Source organism: Idiotropiscis lumnitzeri, chromosome 15, assembly GCF_059441095.1.
Source record: "Idiotropiscis lumnitzeri isolate Australia: NSW breed Sydney's pygmy pipehorse chromosome 15, RoL_Ilum_1.0, whole genome shotgun sequence".
Classification (NCBI taxonomy): domain Eukaryota; kingdom Metazoa; phylum Chordata; class Actinopteri; order Syngnathiformes; family Syngnathidae; genus Idiotropiscis; species Idiotropiscis lumnitzeri.
Genome location: NC_142405.1, coordinates 2058306 through 2078258, shown reverse-complemented (window position 1 = coordinate 2078258; position 19953 = coordinate 2058306). Strand labels below are relative to the sequence as shown.

Genomic DNA, 19953 nt, shown 5'->3' with positions numbered 1-19953 from the left:
AGCATTTCTGGATTGAATATTTTGAGGACTTGCAGCAGTGCAGCAGCACAGTGTGTGAGTGCATGTGTGTGTGTGTGTGTGTGTGTGTGTCTCAGGCAAAAAAAACACAAAAAACACATGGGCACATCAGCAAAGAAAGCCACCCTAACACTAACAAAAGATTTACTTGGTTGTTTCATTTCACATTTGATGGACAGACATGCTAGAGAGACAACATTTTGAATATATTTTTTTTGGGGGGGGCTTTCAGATGATGAAAAATTACTTTTTACATTTACAGAGGCAACAGTGGCCTCTACTGCCTCGGATGATAATTACAGTTGTAGCTGGACATTAGGTTCCCCAAGGACATTCCGTTTGAGGTGACGAAGCACTGCAAACAGTGTCGTATTATCCAGGTAATATTCTTACCCGTCTGTGTCCCATCCGTAGGTACCTCATCAGACCAGACCCCCTCTCGTTGGTCCCCAATCAAGGAAGCGGCAGGAAGTGCAGCGCCGGTTTCGCAGAGAGCCACAGCTTCGATCCCCAGGACAACACCCATCTGTGAGGAAAGGAAAATAAATAAATACATTTTAAAAAAAAAAAAGCAAAACACTGAAGAACTCACTCTTGAGAGAAGCGGCGAAGAACGCGAGAGCGATGCAGCCAGATGGCCGTCAAGTGTTCTCAAGCTTAGCCATGACGGACGTGCGTGCAGCTCGTCTTTCGAACGCCGAGGACGTTTCAGTCGTGCGCCTTCTTCCCAATTTTCAAAGCAGACACAGAAGTGCATTTAATGAGAAAAGGAAAAACCATTCGTTTCTATCGACGACGTATGTGCATGTTTTGTACTGCAGCATACACCACCACGTGGGACACCGTATCCGTTGTAGGATCACATTGACGCATGCCTTGGTGGGCTTTGCTTGGCCATGCTGGAATCGAAAACATCTTCAAAGTGTTCAGGCACTGACTTGTCTGAGAAGAATTGTGATTGATTAGCGAGCAGTCTGGGTTGTGTCTGGTCCCTCGCCTCTCGGCTCCAGCCCATCGGCACCCCGAATGAGGACGAGCGCTACAGAAAATGGGACAAATGGACATCGATAGGGAACTAAGGTGTGCCCCAATATTGACATCCATGAGGTATGGACCTTTTCATAATGTTTGTAAATAAGCTTTACACGATCAGGATTTAGGAGCCGATCACTGAGTTAAAAAAAAATAACGATTGCAGATCGGATGCGGTCTTATTTTGCCGATCCGATTAATGGCTATATTGAGCAATCGGCAAATTCAGACATTACAAGAGACTTTTGCATAGAAATTAATTAATTAATCCGATTAAGGGTGCACCAGCAGATGTACGCAGATAGGTTTAGTTTTTGTTTTTCCCGATTTAATAAAGTAAAATAATCCATCAGAATCTATGGGTAAAGAGAGACGCGAGGAGTTTTTGCCTCCCTGTAGTACATGACATCATGATGAAAAGGTCTATATTTGCAACATGTGTGTACGCGAGAGTGAAAGCGAGACACTGCCGATTTTAACCAGAACCAGCTGCCAAATGTAAGTCAAAGGATGTCTTTTTGTTTTTTTTTTTATAACATTAACTGTTGTTGGGTTCTGTTAGTGTACTCACATTGTGAGTTTTTCTTCTTTTTCATAGTTTTGTTTTTTCTTCCACCGTGACACAAATGTGAGACCCTGAAATGCTCACATTCGGTCGTGGATACAATTTGCTCATGAAGGTTCTGTTTGGTTCTTTACATGTACAAAACTCTGAATGTGCCATTTCCCACACTCAAAATGAATGGCGCGGCTATGTGGTTGATGTAGCTTCGCTGCCATTCTAAAAAAAAAAAAAAAAAGTACATATGGTCAACTTGTCTTGGTTTATTTTACTTTTGTGCATTCCAGTTCAGTCAGGTGGTCATGCTGAGTTTTAGTCATAGTTTTTGACCAATTCTCTCCAAATTAAAATGATACCTTTACAAGATATTTATAGGTGCCTCAATTTCGACAAAGTCAAAGAATAGGATGACGTGAGCCCATTTTTAAAATGTCTTCATTTAAAAAAAAAATAAATGCATGTCGTCTAAATCTGGCGCTGAAAACTGCAAACAAAATCTAATCCTGCCTAATTCTCTGAATTTGTTCTTGATTTCCACATGAAACAGGATTTGCATTTACAAGGCTCTGCAATATCGATTGCAATCTGTCGCAATATCGCATCAGAATGCTTGAAAAGACGGATTCAGCCTCATTAAAGTTATATCACAAAGAGAATATCAAAGTCCAAATTGACATCTTTTGAGCAGTTTTGTGAAACAAAAAATTGCCTAATTTCATTTTAACAGTTGGGCCTGCCAATGCATTTGAATGTTGGTCATGAAGGTGATGCTTGGAGAGCGTCAGGTACATTTTGAGGTGATACTTAGTTCCATCACCAGGTGGCGCTGTTCCACACTGCCACAGTTGCAGGACAAATCTTGAGTGGGTTGGGGTTATTCCCGTTGATGTTTGCCCCGGGGCAGAAGAACGGATACATCTTGTCTGTAAAGAAGTCGGTGAAGGTGTAGATGGGTGTCATGCTGACCGGATTGGAGAAGATCACCTCGCCGGCGTCGTAGTCCAGCTGCACCCTGACTCTGTTCAGCTTGGCCTCCACGCGCAAGGGCGTGCTGGGCCTCGTCATGGCCGAGTACTCGCCCTCGTAGTGCGAGATCATCCAAAAGCCGCCCTCGGGGCAGCCGGAGATGCGGCCTTTCCTGTCAATGGACTCCTTGACCACCCCGAGCATCCAGTCCTCCTTGTCGCCCACCTCCACCTCCCAGGCGTGGCGGCCCGACGTGAAGCCTTCGGACCCCAAGGCGAAGACGAAGTGGCCGAAACGTTCCGGATTGTCCGGGAGCTGCTGGAGGGAGCCGCTGTTGGCCAGGCAGGTGAGGTCCTTGGAGATGGACAACCACGAGTAAGCCGTGTTGGGGTCCAGGGTGATGGGGGCTAAAAGAGAAGATGAGAACACACTAGCCAACACATTTGAACTTTTTTTGTTGTTGTTTTTTAATATCAGAGATGCAAGTTAAGTTTCCAAGATAATTTTTTTGGCGCTAATTTCTCTATCACATCAGGTTTTCATAATAGTAGTAATAACAATAATACAAATAAAGAATTTGAAATTAAGAGTATATTTAGTATAATATTATATTTTCTTTATTCAAAACAAAGTCAAAAGATATTTTTTGCCACATCCACATAGTATAGCAAATGAAGTTCTGCCTCCAACGAGTGAAAATGCTTTAAATGTCTTATATCCCACACTCTGCTTCGGCAAGTTGCAATCCCGTAGCTCCACCCCCAGTCGTCATGGTAACAAGGTAAAAGGCTAGCTATACATAAAATGCGCATTGGAATTTGCTTACTGTATTGAACCACCTCCACCATCTTCTCCCAAATGTGGTATTTGAGTGAACTGACATGCTTGGCCACGTTGATAAGAGCTCCAGGCACTTTTTCCGGATCCTTTTGGGGGATCTCTGCCCTTTGTACCAACCGCCCCCCCAAAAACAATTCCAGCGTTAGCATAACACACAGCCGCGAGATAAAGTGTTACAAAGTGATAATTGAAATATACACGCTTACCTTTTCTTTGTCTTGGAGTAATTCTACAATGAAAAATGTAAAACGTTAATTTCGAGCATGTCCAATCGGATTTCAAGATGAGCAAACAAGTTAGGAGTGCGCCGACGCAAGCAAAGTCACCTGAAGGAAGAGCGCGTCGGCGGACGCAATCTCCTTCTCCACGGCAATGACGGCGTGCGAGAAGGTCAGGATGTCCCTGGTGATGGCGTCGGCCTTCTTCCTCACCAGCTCGCGCTTCTCCTCCGCCTCCTGCTGCACGGCGGACAGCCGCGCCGTTTCTTCTTTTTGCAGGAAGTCACGCAGCTGCTCAAAGTCGTCTTTGACCTGCTGCTCCGTGGCCTGAGTCTGGTTCTGACACACAAACACAAATACAACGAAGAAATGAAGCATTGGAACCTTTAAAGTGTAATATCAACATTTATTTTCAACTAGTGGCACACAAGCTCTCTCTAGTGGTATAAAACGAAATCACTGCTCAAGTACATTTGATTTGTTTAATTTTAAAGTTCAATACATGTAAGCAACTAATTCAGTTTTTTTCACATTTCTGTGCAATAAATGTCACTTGAATCGTGTAGATATTTAAAAAAAAATTCTCAGTTTAAGCATAGCCTTAATATTCAAACTGCATGCGTATCAGGTTACAGATATTAAATATGTTTAGGAATAAAACCTGTCGCCTTTTTAAATAAACAGTTATACTATGAGTCTGTATTTTAATCTTTAATGTTGGCAGAAATTCTTTATAAGCGTGACAAATATTTAAAAAATCACGAGCACCGTTCGTTTATGATGGCTCATCCAAATTTCCTGTTTAGTTCTAATTCAGATTTTTCCAATTGTATCATTCTAGGAAATAAAATGTCCATCCATATTTATCTTTGATGACGCTCGACTGTTTTAAAAGCATTCTGTCACGCACGGCCAAACAACCTTAGGCTGAGGCTCAGTGCGGCAGTTGCAGTGACATCAGCGGTCATGCAGGGCCCTCACCAAGCTCGCTCGCTCGCTCGCTTGCATGTTTGTTGATACCTTGATGTGCACAGTTGTGTCATCACACTCCTGCTTGGCCTCATACAGGCGCCGCAGGTTCTTCTTCAGGGGAATCAGATCCTTCTTCAGCTCCTCCTGAGGGCAACGCCATGGCATGGCAAAGAATGGACGCAAGTTTAAGGATTGTTTTATTGCTGTTGGGCAGAGTTAAAAGGACTCAATCAAAAATAACTGGCAACCTTTCGGCAGGATTGGAAAAAAGAATGAAGATGGTCACATTTTTTTTTTAAATATAAAAACCTATATAGTTTTTCTGCATTAAATATTTCATAATTGATGTGCAACTGTATTAAACAAAACCCAAAAAACATTTGACAACTGATTTTAATTTTATCAAAAAAAAACTTTTCAGTTGTTGCTAGGCAGATTTCCAGTAATCCCCCCCCTCAAAGAAATTGGCATATTGTAAATAGTACGAACAAAGTTATTCAAAAAACAGAAGAATGACTGAGATTTTTTTAGGCCGATGCTGGCATTTGGCAGAATAAAATTTTATTTGAAAAAAAGAGGCAGATTAATTTAAAAACTAAATGACAAATACAAAGTATAGTCAATGAAATAACCATTTTGGGGTCCTTTATCACCTAAAACAACAAATATATAAATAACAAGCAGAACATTTGGATTTTTTAAAATACTTTCTTTTCATATTTAACAGCTAATTTGAAAAAAATGTATTTGAGTCAGCCGGCCATCTAATCGGAGACTCCAACTCATTTGTGAGCTTCTGAACGAGTTGTAAACTGATTTGATCCAGCTTAAAATTGCACTGATTGTTTTTGCAGTCGCCTCAACCTTAAAATTCCCCATGTCATCGGCAAAACCGGGAGAATTACATAAACACAATACGGACGACTTCATGTTGCAATTTTAGCATTTTGGAAATTGAAACCGCCGGCACCGCCAGCGCTACCTTGAGATCGTGCGCGCCTTCCTCCAGAGGACACACTTGGTGTCCCAGGTGCTTCTTGGAGGTGTGGCACACGCAGCAGAGGACTTCCAAGTCATCCAGGCAGAAGAGCTTGAGGACTTCGCCGTGGGCGTCGCACCTCACCTCCTCCTGCGTCTCAGCTCGGCCCCCGCTCGGCCCGGGGGCTCCCGCGCCGTCCGCCTGGCGCCGCTGCTCCCTCAGGAAGGTGTCGGCCACGTTCTTGAGGGACAGGCTGACGGTGGGCTCGGTGAGGGAGCACTTCCTGCGGCAAATGGGGCACTCGCGGCGGGCCTTCTTCTTGTTCCAAAACTGCTGCAGGCAGGCCCGACAGAAGCTGTGGCTGCACTTGAGCACCACGGGCTCCTTGAAGATCTCGCAGCACACCGGGCACGACAGCTCGTCCTCCAGCACGGAGCTCGAGCGCGACGACACGGCCCTCGGTCGCAGGGCCGTGTTCGCCTTGGAGGTCTGGAGGAAGGAGAGCTTCCCGGGCTGGGAGGAAGCACGTGGGCGTGATGCCATGGCCTAGAAAATGTGCTGAGAGACAAGTGGGATCTTCAGACGGCAGTGAGCGGACTAGGATGGGTTTATCGGCAACGGAGGTTTTTGAGCATCATGGACTTGAAAAACAGGTTCAAGAAAAGCCCTCACCTGCCGCGTCGGGCTGCTTTTTTTTTTTTTTTTTTTCCTCTGTGGAAATACCAACACGTGGTCATGTGATGCATATAGTCGGCCCGCTTTCCAAATCGGCCTGCCAGTGAAGCTCGGAAATGGACAACAAAGTCTGAGCAGAATGTTTTTGCGAATTTTAACTGAACCTGATCCACACAAGTGTGACATTTATGACATCCTAAATTCAAAGAACCTCTCTTATGTGCGATATGCGTGACCAGACGGGTCAGAACTTGTGAAGCTCTGAAATGGACAAAAGCAGAACAGTTTAGCACAATTTAACTGAATTTTTGTCCACATGATGAACCAAGTCGTGTTGAAACCAAAGTGTTAAGGAACAGAAGACAAAAAGAACCATGTAGTGATGATGAGAACTGCATTATAATTGGACATGAAGAGTGTCATACAAAGTCACGTCGGTTCTAGTGCGGGTTCAGTAACATCACCTCCAAAGTGTCAATGACAAAATAGCTTCCTAATTCTGCTTCACTGCCAAAGCTTATGCTGCCCACACAGAAAAACATGTTTTTCCCAAAACAGCAGGGGGATGCATGACAGGAGTGGTTCCTAGTAAGAGTAGAATTCCTCCGATACGAACTGATAGCGCAAAAAAAAAAAAAAATTAGCAACTTTGCTTCTCTTTACTTCCACAGTACTGAGTCGTGTTTGGAAAACTCACAATCTCCTTTCAAACAGACATCACATATCACTTATGTAAAAAAAAATCAGTTACGGAGGGGAAAAAAAAGCATAGAAGCATCATCCACTTGAAAAAAAAATTTATTTTCTGAGTAATTTTTTTGAGGGGGGGGATTTGTTTTTTGCATAATTTTATTTAAGTTTCTGTTTTTTGGATGATTCATGAATATTATTTTTCAGTTTTGATATTTTGGAATCTGTTTTGTTTTTTTGGGAATATTTCATTTTTTGTGACTTAAAAAAAATAAAATAAAAATTGGACGGGTTTTTTTCTGTCATTAAAACACATTCAAAAAAACTGAAAAAAATAATTTGGAAAAAAAAACTGGATTTTTTTTTAGCGTCAAAGAAAATTATTTTGGGGGGAAAAAATGCCCTCCCCAAAAAAAAAAAAAAATTACTCAGACAACAAGTTTTTTTTTTTTTCCGTAGCTTAGGAACCAAACTGCATCTCTGTCCCTAACTAAAGAATGAACCCAACACTGCCTCTTTTCACAATACAGAGCATGTAACACTGTTACCAAAAGTAAAACAGCGATCACCAGCATGGAATGTGCGATTAAATGACTACTGCTAGGCAAGCTACATTTAACATTACGACCTTTTTGACAGCCCACTGAATCTCCTTTGGAAGTCAAATACAGCAAACAAATAGAAAAGTTGATGGATAAAAAAAAAATTAAATACAACATGCTTGTTGAGGAGTGCGTAGAGAGGCTCGGTACAACAACACCGCAGATACAACGGAGCCTCTGTTGTCTCGGGCCACAAACATGTCACGACTATGTAACACCGACTTTTGTGTGTGGGAGGGGGCGACAAATATACAGCCCGCCATGCAAGTTGGAAAAACATAGAAACTCAAGAGGAACTGTTACCAAAAAAAAAAAAAAAACATTTAAGACATGTTTGGCCTTTGAAGGAGTGAAATGGTTGCCTGAAAGGGAAAAGATTTCTCCCCCTTAAGTTAGTCAATGTGCTGCATGCACGTTCACGAGGCTCATCTCCATGCTTGCACACATTCAAACTAAACGACAATGAGTTAAAAATAAAATAAATGCACTTCATCGCTTGCTTTCCACCACCGAGTGACGACATTTGCCAGGAAAGTCTCTCCCAATGACAAAATAAACAGCAGGAACAAAAAAAAAAATAATAATTCTTGTGCAGAGTTTGCAAGTAGTGACCACATACACACATAAAGGTTTGTCGGGTTCCGTCACCGTCGGTCAAGTCACTCACACCCGTCCGACCTTAGCGTCGCCGATGGCGCCCCACACGTCAAAGACAAACTCATCCGGGAAGGCGAAGTCTCCCAGCGTCTCGTCGAGAGCCTCGGCAAACTCGTCGGGGTTCTTTTTGTCCTTTCCCAGCTCCACCATGGTCGCCGCTGGAGGAAGAAGTTGAGAATTGCAAAATTAATGGAATTGAAAGCACATCTAATGGGAATTACCAGGAATAAACCGGGAATTTAGAGAATTGTACAATGGCTCTTAAAGTTAGCTTGCGGTCTTAAAGCCGGGAGATTAATTTAAATACAGCCTCATAAAACGATGATGTATTTTTGGGGGCTGCACAATTAATTTAAACAACCAAGGTTCCAAAGTGACACCAATTCATGTCGACACAAACTGCACGTACCAAGCTCACTGTCTCGAATGCCCATGTAGCTCTCCAGCAGGTCATCCACCTTCTCAATGGCTTTTTCCTCAAAAGCGGAGGGCTGGAAAGCGGGAGGCAAGTGTTGGAGGGACAAATAAAACATTACACTCTGGAGACATCTAGACATGTTCGACTCATCAGAATCCACAATTCAGTATGCAAGCTCACCACTTCCTCTACAGTAGCGGGACCCTTAGAGCGCAGCCGCAAGGTTCCTCTGCCGGTTCCCAGCTGGATCCCAGATGATGACCTGGAGCCTCCAGAACGCTGGCTGATCATATCTGCACACAGACAGCCAACAGTCAGTGCCATATACAGCACGTCACACGACACGTCAGCTCCTCACACGCCCTACCGAAGGCTTTGAGAGGCTCCACCAGCTTGATGGTGAAGTCCTTGCCCTTGGGCAGCTCCTTGAGCATCTTGGCCACCTCGTAGTGTCGACAGCCAATCAGGCGATGGCCGTTGATGGACTCGATCATGTCGCCTACGTTAATCACCTGGATCTGGTGAATAATGCTGCCCTCGCGGATTCTCTGGAAGGGTGAAAGTGGTACATTTAGACAGAAGCTGGCATAAAAAGTCTACACCCCCCCCCGCTCAAATACCATTTTTTGATCACTGAAAAATTATAGATCAACAATTATCAAATGAACCAAAGGTGCCGCAATGTGCAGCATTTTGGGGGATCTTTTGATTTGTCACTCCACTGCAGAAGACTTCAACAAAAGTGCCTCACCTTGATGAACGCATAACCGGCTCCATTGTCAGTGATGGTCAAGCCGAGTGCATCCTCCCCTTTGAACACTTCAATTTCTTTCTTTTGGCCTTTAATGTGGGCAAAGATAAAGTCCTCTAAGCCAATCTGGCCACCCAACAGTTTGTCCATGTCCACCTTGTGAGTGTTCAATGTGCAAAACATCACCTGTGGAGGAAGAGGAAATGTGGTGTAAAAATATTGCTCACATCTTGTTAATATGTGCAACTAACCTCAGCCGGGGGGATGCCGAAGGCTTCGCCAATCTTGGCGTAGAGCTCCCGCACGTTGCTGAAGCCCTCGATGCGACCGGTGGGGCTCCCGTGCGCCAGTTGCGTGTGGAAGATGAGACGCGGCCGCATGTTGCTTGGCGGTGGGGGCAAACCCTCCGAGGCAGCGCCTTCTCCTAAGCCCACCACGGCACCGCCGCCCAAACCGTCCACATTGAGACCGGCGCGGATGGGCTCCGCTTCCTCATTTTCCACCAGGGGGGACGCCTTCTTCCTTCTTCCCAAACCCAGAGGCATAGTAGTCTTTCTGGGAGGGGGGCAAGGGGGGGGGGGGTCGTTGAGTCAGTGGTGGTGGTCCTATGAGCAGGTGGATTGGAGGTGTGGATCACAGTGGGACTGTGGTGCTTCAGACGAGCTCAAGAGCTGTCTTAAAGCGCCAGGGTGTGGACCCACAAATCCACACATCAGATAAGTGGAATAGAAGTCCGGTGGGTGTGCCGTGTGGGGGTCGTCAGCTACAAAAAGAAAAATATAAGTGACGGGGAATACGTTCACTTCAGTGCAGAAAGATTCCAGATGCACCTTGGCTTTTATCAGAGCTGCTTTGCGAGCATTACATTTTACATTTCGATTTATTTTGCACAATAAACTGCTTTTTCTCTCACCTGTCTTGTCGCAGCTAGCACGCTAACAAGCACGGGTAGCGGCAACGGCTTTAAAAACGCAAAGCGCAACTTGTAAATTAAAATAAAAAAATTACAAATTACGCTCTTATTAAAATGACAATTTAATCGATAATTGTGAACAGATTGTGTTTAAAACAGGACAAGTCAGTCTTGGAAGTCTTACCCGACAGTTCTTTTTAGCCAAGTGTCGTTAGCCTAGTCCACTACCAGCAAGTCCTGGGGTGAAGTTGTCAACAAAATAAAAATCTCCACAAGCGACATTCTAAGACTTGCACCACCCGGCTGACAATTGTAGTTGTTCTCGGTGGGTTTTTAGAAACAAGAAATAAGCGCCAGGTGTGTACACTTTGTGTGCTAGTATGCCGCTGCGGATGGTTAGCTAGCGTTAGCATTCCAGCCCGGTTAGGGGTGGAGCAATGATGCGTCCACGTTCACTCGGAAAACTGAAACGCATTAAGGGAAACGCCATGACGCCCTCAGGTCCACTCGGAAACATGAATGGCCGCATCTCGACTCTAATTCAAATATTTTTACATGGATCACGACAGTACAAACGTTTGTGATACGTGTAGTTATGCCAGCATAAACACTTGAAGTTTGTCCTCTCTTGGCTTCTTTTGGGAACATCTTGTTTTCATGTGAAAATATTTTAAAAATAATATTTAAAAAAAAAAATCCCACACCAATCAGCTGTTCATGATTGCCTGCACAAGTCTTCCTACACTGGCAGAACTCTTTACATGTCATTTCAGTGTGTGGAATCAGAGGAGCCAAGGATGCCATTGCATCTGCTCCAAAGTGGCTCGCTGCTCCATGTCTGACGTCAAGCAAATCCATAAGAAGTCTTTGCAATCTGAGCAAGGAACGAAATAGGCTGTTAGTTGCAGTGGTAGGAAAAAATGAACTTTCCAGACCTTTTCATTATGTTTGTAGACAAATTTAAATTAAGTCCATTGTGCTGTCTCCCGTTTGAAACAATTTACAATGAAACATTAAGCAATCAATTAAAACCGTCAAAAATAGCTTTTACCTTGAGACAGTACCCGGTTCAAGGTGAGGCCCTTGAAGAGGAACATGAGCGTGTCAAAACGTTCGGTTCCATCCAACAATTCGAAGAGCAGCGCGCCCAGTTGCCAAACGGTGGCCGGGCCGGCTTTGTACGGACGTTTGAAGACATATTCCGGAGGGGCGTAGCGTAAGGTTCCTGTAAAACAACAACAAGTCCTCATGTGTGTGTGCCCCACACCAAACTTGGCCAAACAACGGCCTCTTTGATTGCCATCAAATAAAGGCTAGATGATCGGAATATGCTGTATTTATTATCTTGAGCGACTATCCTGTGATGTGCCGAATTTCCCTCCCTGATCTCTTCCTAAAATGATCCAGGTCGACAATCGTAATATTTACATACTCGTTCGTTCGATGTCTACGTGTCGCGCTTTACCGGCGTATTCTCGATAAGGTTCTTCGTTTACGAAGCAGCTGCAGCCAAAGTCGATGAGGCGCACTCGGGGGAGACTGAAGGTGGCCTCCAGCAGGATGTTCCTCTGCTTGAGGTCCCGATGGAAGACGTTGACGGCGTGCATTTTGATGGCGGCGTCCACCAGCTGCTTCATGATGTTCTGACGAGCACAAACAAGGAGAATTTTGAACTCCTACACTATCAAGTACTGCGCCATTACCAACCAATTAACAAAAGAAATCTCATAGGTGGGCCCAAAATGAAGAAGTTGAAAATTAATGTCTGAAAATTGTTCTTTACGAATGCAAACTACGTGAACCACTAAACTCATGTCATTGAGTTTCTTTACCTTCGCTTCATACTCCTCTAAAGGACCAAGCTTGTATTTGGTTCTGAATGTGAACAGGTCCACAGAAGGTACCGGCCTCTCCATGACCAGAACCAGTTCTTTCTCCAGGTCATACGTGTCCAACAGCAGGACCACTGCGGAGGACCCGTCAGCGTTCTTTAAGGACGACGCTTGCAGCATGAGCCACGCTTCTAAAGGCACCTTCTGGACTTTTCCATTGATGTACTACGGCGTAAGAAACATTTTCAACTGTCAGAATTTTATGAAACCTTAAATCTAAACCGTACAATTTTTGGACCCACTCACCAAAAAGACGCTCTCTACTTTCTCTATGGGGATGTATTTGATGGCCACCTGCGGGATGGAGTCAAATTAACAGTCCGGGGACTGATGATTGTGTTAGCACGAGACGGTGGGTAACGCTTACTGGGAAATAGTCACTTTTCCGGTATCCGGCGAAAACCGATCCGAAGCCGCCTTCCCCGAGCTTCTCCAGCTGCTGATACTTCTGCACAAACAACGCTGCCAACACACAAAAATCAGGTTTGGATTTGACTAATTGATTTTTTTTGGGGGGGGGGAGATATTTGAATGTTTACGTGAATGACAAATGATTGCATATTAAATCCTAATCTAAATATTGGCCTATCGCAGAGCTTACTTCGGGTGGTGTCGGCCTGTTGCAAGGCGGGCGGGCAGCAAGGGCAGGCAGGGAGGGTGGCGGCCTTCTGGGCGACATTTTTGACGGGCGGCCTGGTCTGCTTTTGGCCTTCTGCTTTGGTGCTGGACTTCCTCTTGGTGGTCAGCTTGGCCAGCAGAGCTTTGACGGAAACCTCGGCAACTTCCACTTGCGGCTTCTTGGCCGCGACGGCCACTTCGGGTTTAGCGCTGTATTTGCTGTTTAGGACTTTGGCCAGCAGGGCCTTGACGGACAATTCTGTGGTGGGCTCCTTGGCGAGGGTCTCCGCTTTGGCGTTGGACTTGCGTCGTGGCCGTTTAGCCGGCAACGGTTTGGCCGAGACCTCTGTGACGTCGAGTCTTTGCTCCTTGGTGAGGGACTCTGGTTTTGTTGCTGCTTTTCGTTTACTAGTCCGTTTGACCAGAAGAACATTCGCCGGCACCTCGATAGCTTCCGCTCTCTGCTCCTTGGGGTGGGTTTCTTGTTTTGGGGTGGTCTGCCACTTGGTCCTTTTGACCGGCGCCACCTTCTGGGACGGCTGCTCTTTGGGCTCCCGGATGGTTTGCGTCACCTCGAGTGCTGGTTGTTTGGGTTCGCCAACGATTGGGATGGTGCCGCAGAACCTCCTCATGGGCATGGCCCCGTTTCGGATGGCCTTCGTGTCAGGTTTCAACAGCACGCAGCCTTCCATAAAGGGGGTAAAGTCTCTGGTCTCTGTAACTAATAGAAGAAAGCGATCATAAAAACAGCTTTGTCTTGAAGTATGAATTGATGAACTCAGCCATTTATTCAACTCATCGCTATAATTATTATTGATGAACGAAATGGAGTTGTAGGAACAAGCTAATTGAAAGTTGCAATGGTTTGAATCTGACAAAAAATGTAGAAATAACAGGATTTCTCCCAATTCAAAAATCAATCATCCATTTTAAAATATTTGGTAGTTTGGTTCATTGGGGACACTTCCGGTTCATTTGCAGGTTAATGTGGGACAATTTTGTCATTGTTTGGAATAACCTCAATGGTTATAAAATTTTGAATTTTTATTTTAAAATGAAATTTTTGCATTTTTTTGTTGTGGCTCTTTAAATGGGGAAAATTTTGAAAAGTTAAAGTTAAATGGTGAAGAATAACATGTGTGTGAAGGCCTCCAATTAGATCTATAGCTATCTATGAGCTATGTACAATTTTGTCTTGCCTTTAAATGCACATTATTCATGTTTGTAATACATTTTTAATTATGAAATATTTTATTTTCAAAACGTATTTTTCCACAAAAGTAAAATAAAATTAATTTGTTATTTTACAAGTGTATTTATTAATTTATTAGTTTATATTATTGTTATTGTTTTTCTTATTTAGTCTTGAAAATGCTTCACATTTTTTAAATCAGGAATTTAGTTTTGCACAGCAGATTATGGATTTTTTTGTTTTGTTTTTGCACGGAATTATTAATAGCAGGTCACGACAAATTAATTTTCACTTTTCTGTATTTTTGTTTATTGTATTCCTGCATCGTCTTTGTGAGCCCCGCGATTGGCTGGCAACCATTTCAGGGCGTTTCCCTCCTATTGCCCGAAGACAGCTACATGGATTTTATTCATCCGGTCATCCATTAAGCCGATCATTTATTATTTATATATATTTTTTTTATTTTTTTTTGCATTTGACCCAATTTCTATTCCTGCACGTCCTCTTAGCGACGGGGAAAAAAACGTATGATAAAACATCTCTCCAATGGAACTTTGAAGAGCGCCGTTCGAGCACACCCGTTAATTTTTTCTTTGTTTTTTACGTAACTCACCCTGGTGGATGTTAGTGGGCAGAAATGGAAACGGGTGAAACTTGTCCACGTTCATGTTGCTGCTATCGGCTGCAGACAGGCTGTGGTTTAATCTTATTTCTCGACTGGAAACATGCAGCAGGCCTTTGCACATAATGCAGAGACTGTGTTTTAGAGGCTTGGACTGTGCGCGCGTGCTGTGGCCGAGTCATAAAGGAGCTGCGATCACAAACACGTCAAAGGCGCTATGCGGCCTGCTGGGACTCGAACAAGGGCCCGACGGGCGTGACACAAGCTGGCGACTTAAACCGCCAGCGAGCACGACCTTCAGAAATCAATCCACTTTGGACAAAGACACGGAGCGCCGTCACTTTTTCCTCGTCGTGATGCGCTTGTGAGCTTTGCGCAAACTCTTGTTGACGTTCCAATCAAAGTGCTCAAGTGTGTGCGCTGCACTTTATCAGAGGCTGTTTTAATCAAACATCGGCGCTGTTATTACAACCAGTAAATAGGAGGCACGATTGGGAGAAAAGCTGGACACTTCATTAGGTGCACCTGCACGCTTAAGGCGTTGCAAGGCGACAGAAAGTCGCGAGGGAACAATCTGCAACCATTTCGACTGGGTTTTTTTTTCTCAAAAATACCAAAAATCTATTCAAGCCTACACTTGCATTTTTTTCTCAAAAATGCAGGTAGCTCTTTACAAAATTGTAACTTATAAAGCATGCTAACGCGTGTAAAAGTAAAATAGCACACCTGTAATATTGTACTTCATAAAAATACATTAAGAGGAATATAAAGAATTAAACAGTTGATGTATCATGATTAAATCATTGTGACTCCTTCCTGTGTGCACAACTTGGCCACCCGGGTTGGTATAATAATCATTCACACAGAAACGAAGAAGAGTTTCACAACTACTTCGTTTGATTGCAAACTTTACAGAGTGCCATTAAGCCTCTTTTTAAAACATTTTTGTGCAATATCTGTTAAACATTGGCTCGTTGTGAAGTGAGTTGTTTTTGTGTGTGCTTGCATTTTTTTTAAATATATTAAGGCATTAAAAAATTGGAAGGGAAAGGTACAGTATGCAAACCCGTTGGAATTTAAATTTCTGCATAAATTGGTCATAAAATGTACTCTAATTATTTAAATTACAAGAATGTACACGGTCTGATGGAATTAAACGCACACGTCCAATGATGTTCTCATATTTTTATTGAAAATAACATTTACAGGGCGAGGAAACGTGAAGGGTTGCATTTGATAAAAACATCAACCAAATATTTCCCGCAGTTGCAGATGAGACATGCACAACCATCAGGATGAATTTTTGACCGCATCATTTCTTGACGCTGTCTGAAGAGTTCTCTTGAGGTCAGCATCTTAATGGGGTTGAGGTCTGGATTTTGAGGAGGCCACTCCAGAAAATGTTGTAAATCATTACCAGAACAAAATCGCAGATACAAAGGTCCGATATGAGTTCCCTCGCAGGGCGTCTGGGCTCTCCTGCCGTGGCTCAGACTTGAGATTCTGCTCTTCTGCATTGAGAGGCGGTGCCAAAGGAGTGGAGATAGTTTCCTAGCTGACATGAACACCTTGGCTTGGGATCCTTCTGGGTCGCGAGGGAGAGAGAAGACTGGGCTGCCACAGCACATAAATTGTCCTCCATAATTCTTGAAATGGATCAAATTTTTACTCTCATACTGAAAATTGTGGAAAAGGTTCAGGAGACACACTTAAGCTCCTGTTACGGTCATCTCAGTAATTATTGCTGCACGTCAGCTGCTGTCAGAGCAACCCTCTAGTTCTTGATGAAGTTTATGACACCCGGCGGCCAGCGTCCAACAAAATTTCCAGGCCACAATTTGGTCAAAGTATTGCGATATTTAAAAAGTGCAACATCAGTGCTAGTAATGACCCTAAAATCTTTTCCATTGGATGGCCATGCAAATTTAAATGAGCTAATGATTGCTCAAAGTCAGATAAAATCATATGAAAGTCTTCATTAATAGCTCGTCTTTGCAATACGCAGAATGCATGAGCCAATATTGCAATGGCGATATTTCTTCAATATATATGTATGTATATATTAGTGTCTATTTTTAATGTTCTTTTTAGGAACAGTGGTTTGTCACGTGCTTTTAAAATACTAAAAGAAAAAACTGCTCCGGTGATTATTTAAAACGTTCTGTTTGGACTGCAGTGTGTCTTACTGCACATCTTAAGTATGATCGACACACTACGACAGTCTACATTTGTGGTCGGTGAGGGCAGGAGGGAAAAAAAAAAAAGGGGCCGGTATCTTGTTGGTCCACATGACAATGAGTTTATGGGAAGCATCAAATGAGCCACGGATGCTGGTGGATCTGCACCAGGGTGGCGCGCTGCTCCGGGTCGCAATGCAAGCACATTTGCAAGAAATCTCTGCAATCTGATTGGAGAGAAAGATGAAAATATACATGAGCTGCATTTTAAGGGTTTTGTGTGTGTGTGGGGGGGGGGGGGCTATAGTAACACAGTGAAGCCACTGTACATGAGTCGTAATACCTTGAGACAGAACCCGGTTGAGTTGGAGCATCTGGGAGATAAAGAGGAGCGTGTCGAACTGTTTGCTTCCAGCTAATAACTCAAAGAGCATGGCCCCCAGGTGCCACACTGTGGTCGGGCCCGCCCTGTACGTCCCTTTCAGGACAAACTCCGGAGGAGCGTAGGAGAGGGTTCCTAAAACAAAACAGTGGTGGGCAGTCAGGGATTTATTTTTATTTGGTTTTTGTCCAATAAGATTTCAGGTTCTGTGTGTTGCCGGGTAAATCTAATCTGCCTCTACTGAATCTGAATGTACTTTTTGGCTTTTATATTCGTCAATAATGAATGAGTTAAAAAAATAAAAGATAAAAATAAAAAATTTGTATTGATGGTCTCAAACGTGACGTGATAGTATTAAGAGGTGGATCAAGTCGGGGAAGGCCCAAGCACAAAATGCTCCGTGAGGTCGCAAACCTAAAAATGTCCGAGTGAGCCGACTCACCGGTGTAGTCGTGATACGGTTCCTCGGTGACGAAGCAACTGCAGCCGAAGTCGATGACCCGCACTCGGGGGACGCCGTACGTGGCCTCCAGGAGAATGTTTCCTGGTTTGAGATCCCGATGGAAGACGTTAACGGCATGCATTTTGATGGCGGCGTCCGCCAGCTGCCTTATGATGTTCTGAGAGAAACCAACAAAAAAAAAAATCATTAAAGTGGACGGACGCCGTTGGAGAATCAAAGAGATGTTAGATACCCTCTTTACCTTCGCTTCATTCTCCTTGAGATGTCCGAGTCGACATCTGGTGATGTACGTGAAGAGGTCCACAGATCGCGCCGGTTTCTCCATGACCAGCACCAGCTCTTGATCCAAGTCGTATTTGTCCAGCAGGGACACGACGGCCGATTGTCCGTCGGCGTTCTTGATGCACGATGCCTGCAGCATGAGCAGCGCCTCCAGAGGGACGTCATGTTTCCTTCCTTTTATGTTCTTTCGGCAAGAAACAAAATGTTGACCATGAATAACATGACTTTTTTTTTTTTTAGTCCAACATTGCATTGTTTCAGCGGCAAGTGTTGATACAGGAAATAAAAATACATATCATGAATGAGAAGCACATTGCACAAAACCGAAACCTCGCTACTAACTATCCGCAAAGAATAAAGAACAACGCGAGGCCTCCTATAAGGTTCTCCTCACCAGTGGGATGATCTTGACTTCATCTTTGGGAATGTGTTTGATGGCCACCTAGAGGACAACAACCATTGGTTAGCACTTCCACGAATGCCAGTAACAATATTAAAAAAAGGAATACTAAGCTAGCCTTGTTAGCTTAGCTGACTAAGCCTGACTTTATCTGGGTCAAAGTTTTGACCATGGACAGCCGGTCTCATGTCAGTAGCATCACGCTAGCATTTCCGTTAGCAAGCTAACAGTATCATATCATTATTTGATGGAAAATACGAGCATTTTGCTCATGTTTGAGAGGCTAATCTGGGTTAGTTTTCTAACTTGCTGGAATTCAATTAGCGTGAGGTTAGCATTTCAATTAACACGCTAACAACTAGCTAACTGGTATAGAGCCGATTTGTTCGTTGAAAATTTGAGAAATTATCCAGCAAATGGTCAACTGATGAGTCATATCACGATAGCATCTCTGCCGGCTGCAAAAGGTGATCTAATAATCCGCATGTCGTTCTTGTACGCTGTGTTTCAAGTAGCCGACAACAATTACGTCTGTGATCACTCATGTTTAGTGTAAGCGAGACGTTAGCTGAGTTGTTGTTACGAACAAAAACAAGAAGAACGCTTGGTGGGAAGCATCAGTGCAGAGAACATACCGGAAAAGAATCGGCTTTCCTGTAGCCAGCAAAGACAGATCCAAAGCCTCCTTCGCCGATCTTCTCTAGTTGCTGATACTTGTGATCCAACGAGGCTGCACACATACAGATAGACGTTGACTTTCAACCTCATGCAAAAAAAAATACGACCCAGCAGAAGCTAATCAAGGTTTATCTTTCATATTGTGGATTGACAGTGGTGGTCTGTTGACGACTTACCTTGACTGGTTGTGGGCAAGAGTCGTTTCTCAGCCTGTTGGACCATGGACATCTGGGTGGCCTTGAGCCACTGACTCCTCGTTAGGGTCTCTGGTTTGCTACTGGTTTTCTGTTTCCTTCCTTGAGACTTCAGGACTTTCACTGGCACATTGGTTGCTCGGGTTCTCTTATGTTGAAGGGTTCTCGGTTTTGTGTCCGCCCTCCGTTTTGTTGCAGTCAGAGAATTAACGGTTTCTGTTATACCGCCTTGCCTCCTTTTAAAAATCTGTGGGTTGCCTTTACTCCCTCGATTACATATCCGCGATTCCAGTCGGGCCTTCCTCCCGGCATTTCCAAGTAAGGTCTCCATTTTGGCTTTACTCTTTGTTTTCCTTATCACGATGCTTGGTTTGGTTTTGCCTCTGTGCTTCCGTAAGAGCGTCTGTGGTTTGGATTTACCTCGGTGCTTCCTCATCAGGGTCTGTGATCTGGGTCTAGCCTTTCGTTTGGACTCATTTGCTGGGACAATCTTTACAGACACCTTTGTGGTTTCAAACCTCTGTTTCTTTACGTGGGTCTCAGATTTTATGCCGGCTTTGCGCTTGGTCCCTTTGCCGGGCCGGACCTTCATCGACACCCTGGTGGTCTTGATCCTGCGCTTCCTTAGAAGGGTTTCTGGTTTGGTTGGGGCCTTCTGTTTGGTCCTTTTAGCCGGACCGGCCCTTACAGACACCTTTGTGACTCTGACTCTGTGACGCTCCTTGTGGGTCTCCAGTGTGGTGCTGGTCTTGCGTTTGGT

General features: G+C 44.1%; 5 protein-coding genes across 5 annotated transcripts in view; 1 reads left to right on the top strand and 4 right to left on the bottom strand.

The window, feature by feature from the left end:
- kcnt2b (potassium sodium-activated channel subfamily T member 2b) overlaps positions 1-2113 on the top strand; it is a 30467-nt gene extending 28354 nt beyond the window's left edge. Inside the window, exon 30 of the mRNA XM_088316280.1 lies at positions 433-2113. Coding sequence (XP_088172406.1) covers positions 433-550 — 118 coding nt within the window. The 3' untranslated portion in view covers positions 551-2113. The remainder of the gene's footprint in view (positions 1-432) is intronic.
- Positions 1856-6571, bottom strand: LOC148322121 (E3 ubiquitin-protein ligase TRIM39-like). Its single transcript, XM_088316277.1, has 6 exons — positions 5591-6571; positions 4657-4752; positions 3745-3975; positions 3625-3647; positions 3405-3523; positions 1856-2985 (listed from the first exon to the last, which is right to left on the bottom strand). Exons 1-6 carry the CDS (start codon positions 6128-6130, stop codon positions 2426-2428), a joined length of 1569 nt encoding a protein of 522 aa, XP_088172403.1. The 5' UTR covers positions 6131-6571; the 3' UTR covers positions 1856-2425.
- Positions 6572-6642: 71 nt separating this feature from the next.
- On the bottom strand, positions 6643-10599 carry gipc1 (GIPC PDZ domain containing family, member 1). The gene is made up of 7 exons (XM_088316278.1): positions 10478-10599; positions 9632-9935; positions 9381-9566; positions 8997-9177; positions 8810-8922; positions 8621-8702; positions 6643-8369 (listed from the first exon to the last, which is right to left on the bottom strand). The coding sequence occupies exons 2-7, from the start codon at positions 9923-9925 to the stop codon at positions 8218-8220; spliced, it is 1008 nt and encodes a 335-aa protein (XP_088172404.1). The 5' UTR covers positions 9926-9935; positions 10478-10599; the 3' UTR covers positions 6643-8217.
- A 426-nt stretch (positions 10600-11025) lies between these two features.
- On the bottom strand, positions 11026-15071 carry LOC148322119 (uncharacterized). Its single transcript, XM_088316276.1, has 8 exons — positions 14609-15071; positions 12787-13524; positions 12553-12647; positions 12432-12479; positions 12126-12350; positions 11759-11936; positions 11345-11518; positions 11026-11167 (listed from the first exon to the last, which is right to left on the bottom strand). The coding sequence occupies exons 1-8, from the start codon at positions 14739-14741 to the stop codon at positions 11076-11078; spliced, it is 1683 nt and encodes a 560-aa protein (XP_088172402.1). The 5' UTR covers positions 14742-15071; the 3' UTR covers positions 11026-11075.
- A 1858-nt stretch (positions 15072-16929) lies between these two features.
- On the bottom strand, positions 16930-18077 carry LOC148322118 (serine/threonine-protein kinase pim-2-like). The gene is made up of 4 exons (XM_088317633.1): positions 17881-18077; positions 17619-17796; positions 17138-17311; positions 16930-17021 (listed from the first exon to the last, which is right to left on the bottom strand). Exons 1-4 carry the CDS (start codon positions 18058-18060, stop codon positions 16930-16932), a joined length of 624 nt encoding a protein of 207 aa, XP_088173759.1. The 5' UTR covers positions 18061-18077.
- Positions 18078-19953: the final 1876 nt, after the last annotated feature.

Excerpts from the sequence above, each read along its gene's own strand:
- LOC148322118 (XM_088317633.1), bottom strand. The coding sequence starts at position 18,060 with ATGCTGCAGGCATCGTGCATCAAGAACGCCGACGGACAATCGGCCGTC. Across the intron at positions 17,797-17,880 it reads TCAAGGAGAATGAAGCGAAG|AACATCATAAGGCAGCTGGC; the intron begins GTAAAGAGGGTA and ends GGTTTCTCTCAG. Across the intron at positions 17,312-17,618 it reads ACCGTATCACGACTACACCG|GAACCCTCTCCTACGCTCCT; the intron begins GTGAGTCGGCTC and ends GTTTTGTTTTAG.
- LOC148322119 (XM_088316276.1), bottom strand. The coding sequence starts at position 14,741 with ATGTGCAAAGGCCTGCTGCATGTTTCCAGTCGAGAAATAAGATTAAAC. Across the intron at positions 11,519-11,758 it reads ACCTTATCGAGAATACGCCG|GAACCTTACGCTACGCCCCT; the intron begins GTAAAGCGCGAC and ends GTTGTTTTACAG. Across the intron at positions 11,168-11,344 it reads GAACCGGGTACTGTCTCAAG|ATTGCAAAGACTTCTTATGG; the intron begins GTAAAAGCTATT and ends TTCCTTGCTCAG.
- gipc1 (XM_088316278.1), bottom strand. The coding sequence starts at position 9,925 with ATGCCTCTGGGTTTGGGAAGAAGGAAGAAGGCGTCCCCCCTGGTGGAA. Across the intron at positions 9,178-9,380 it reads CCGGTTATGCGTTCATCAAG|AGAATCCGCGAGGGCAGCAT; the intron begins GTGAGGCACTTT and ends TCACCCTTCCAG. Across the intron at positions 8,370-8,620 it reads CATTCGAGACAGTGAGCTTG|CGGCGACCATGGTGGAGCTG; the intron begins GTACGTGCAGTT and ends TTCTTCCTCCAG.
- LOC148322121 (XM_088316277.1), bottom strand. The coding sequence starts at position 6,130 with ATGGCATCACGCCCACGTGCTTCCTCCCAGCCCGGGAAGCTCTCCTTC. Across the intron at positions 3,524-3,624 it reads TACTCCAAGACAAAGAAAAG|GGCAGAGATCCCCCAAAAGG; the intron begins GTAAGCGTGTAT and ends GTTGGTACAAAG. Across the intron at positions 2,986-3,404 it reads GGTGGAGGTGGTTCAATACA|CCCCCATCACCCTGGACCCC; the intron begins GTAAGCAAATTC and ends CTTCTCTTTTAG.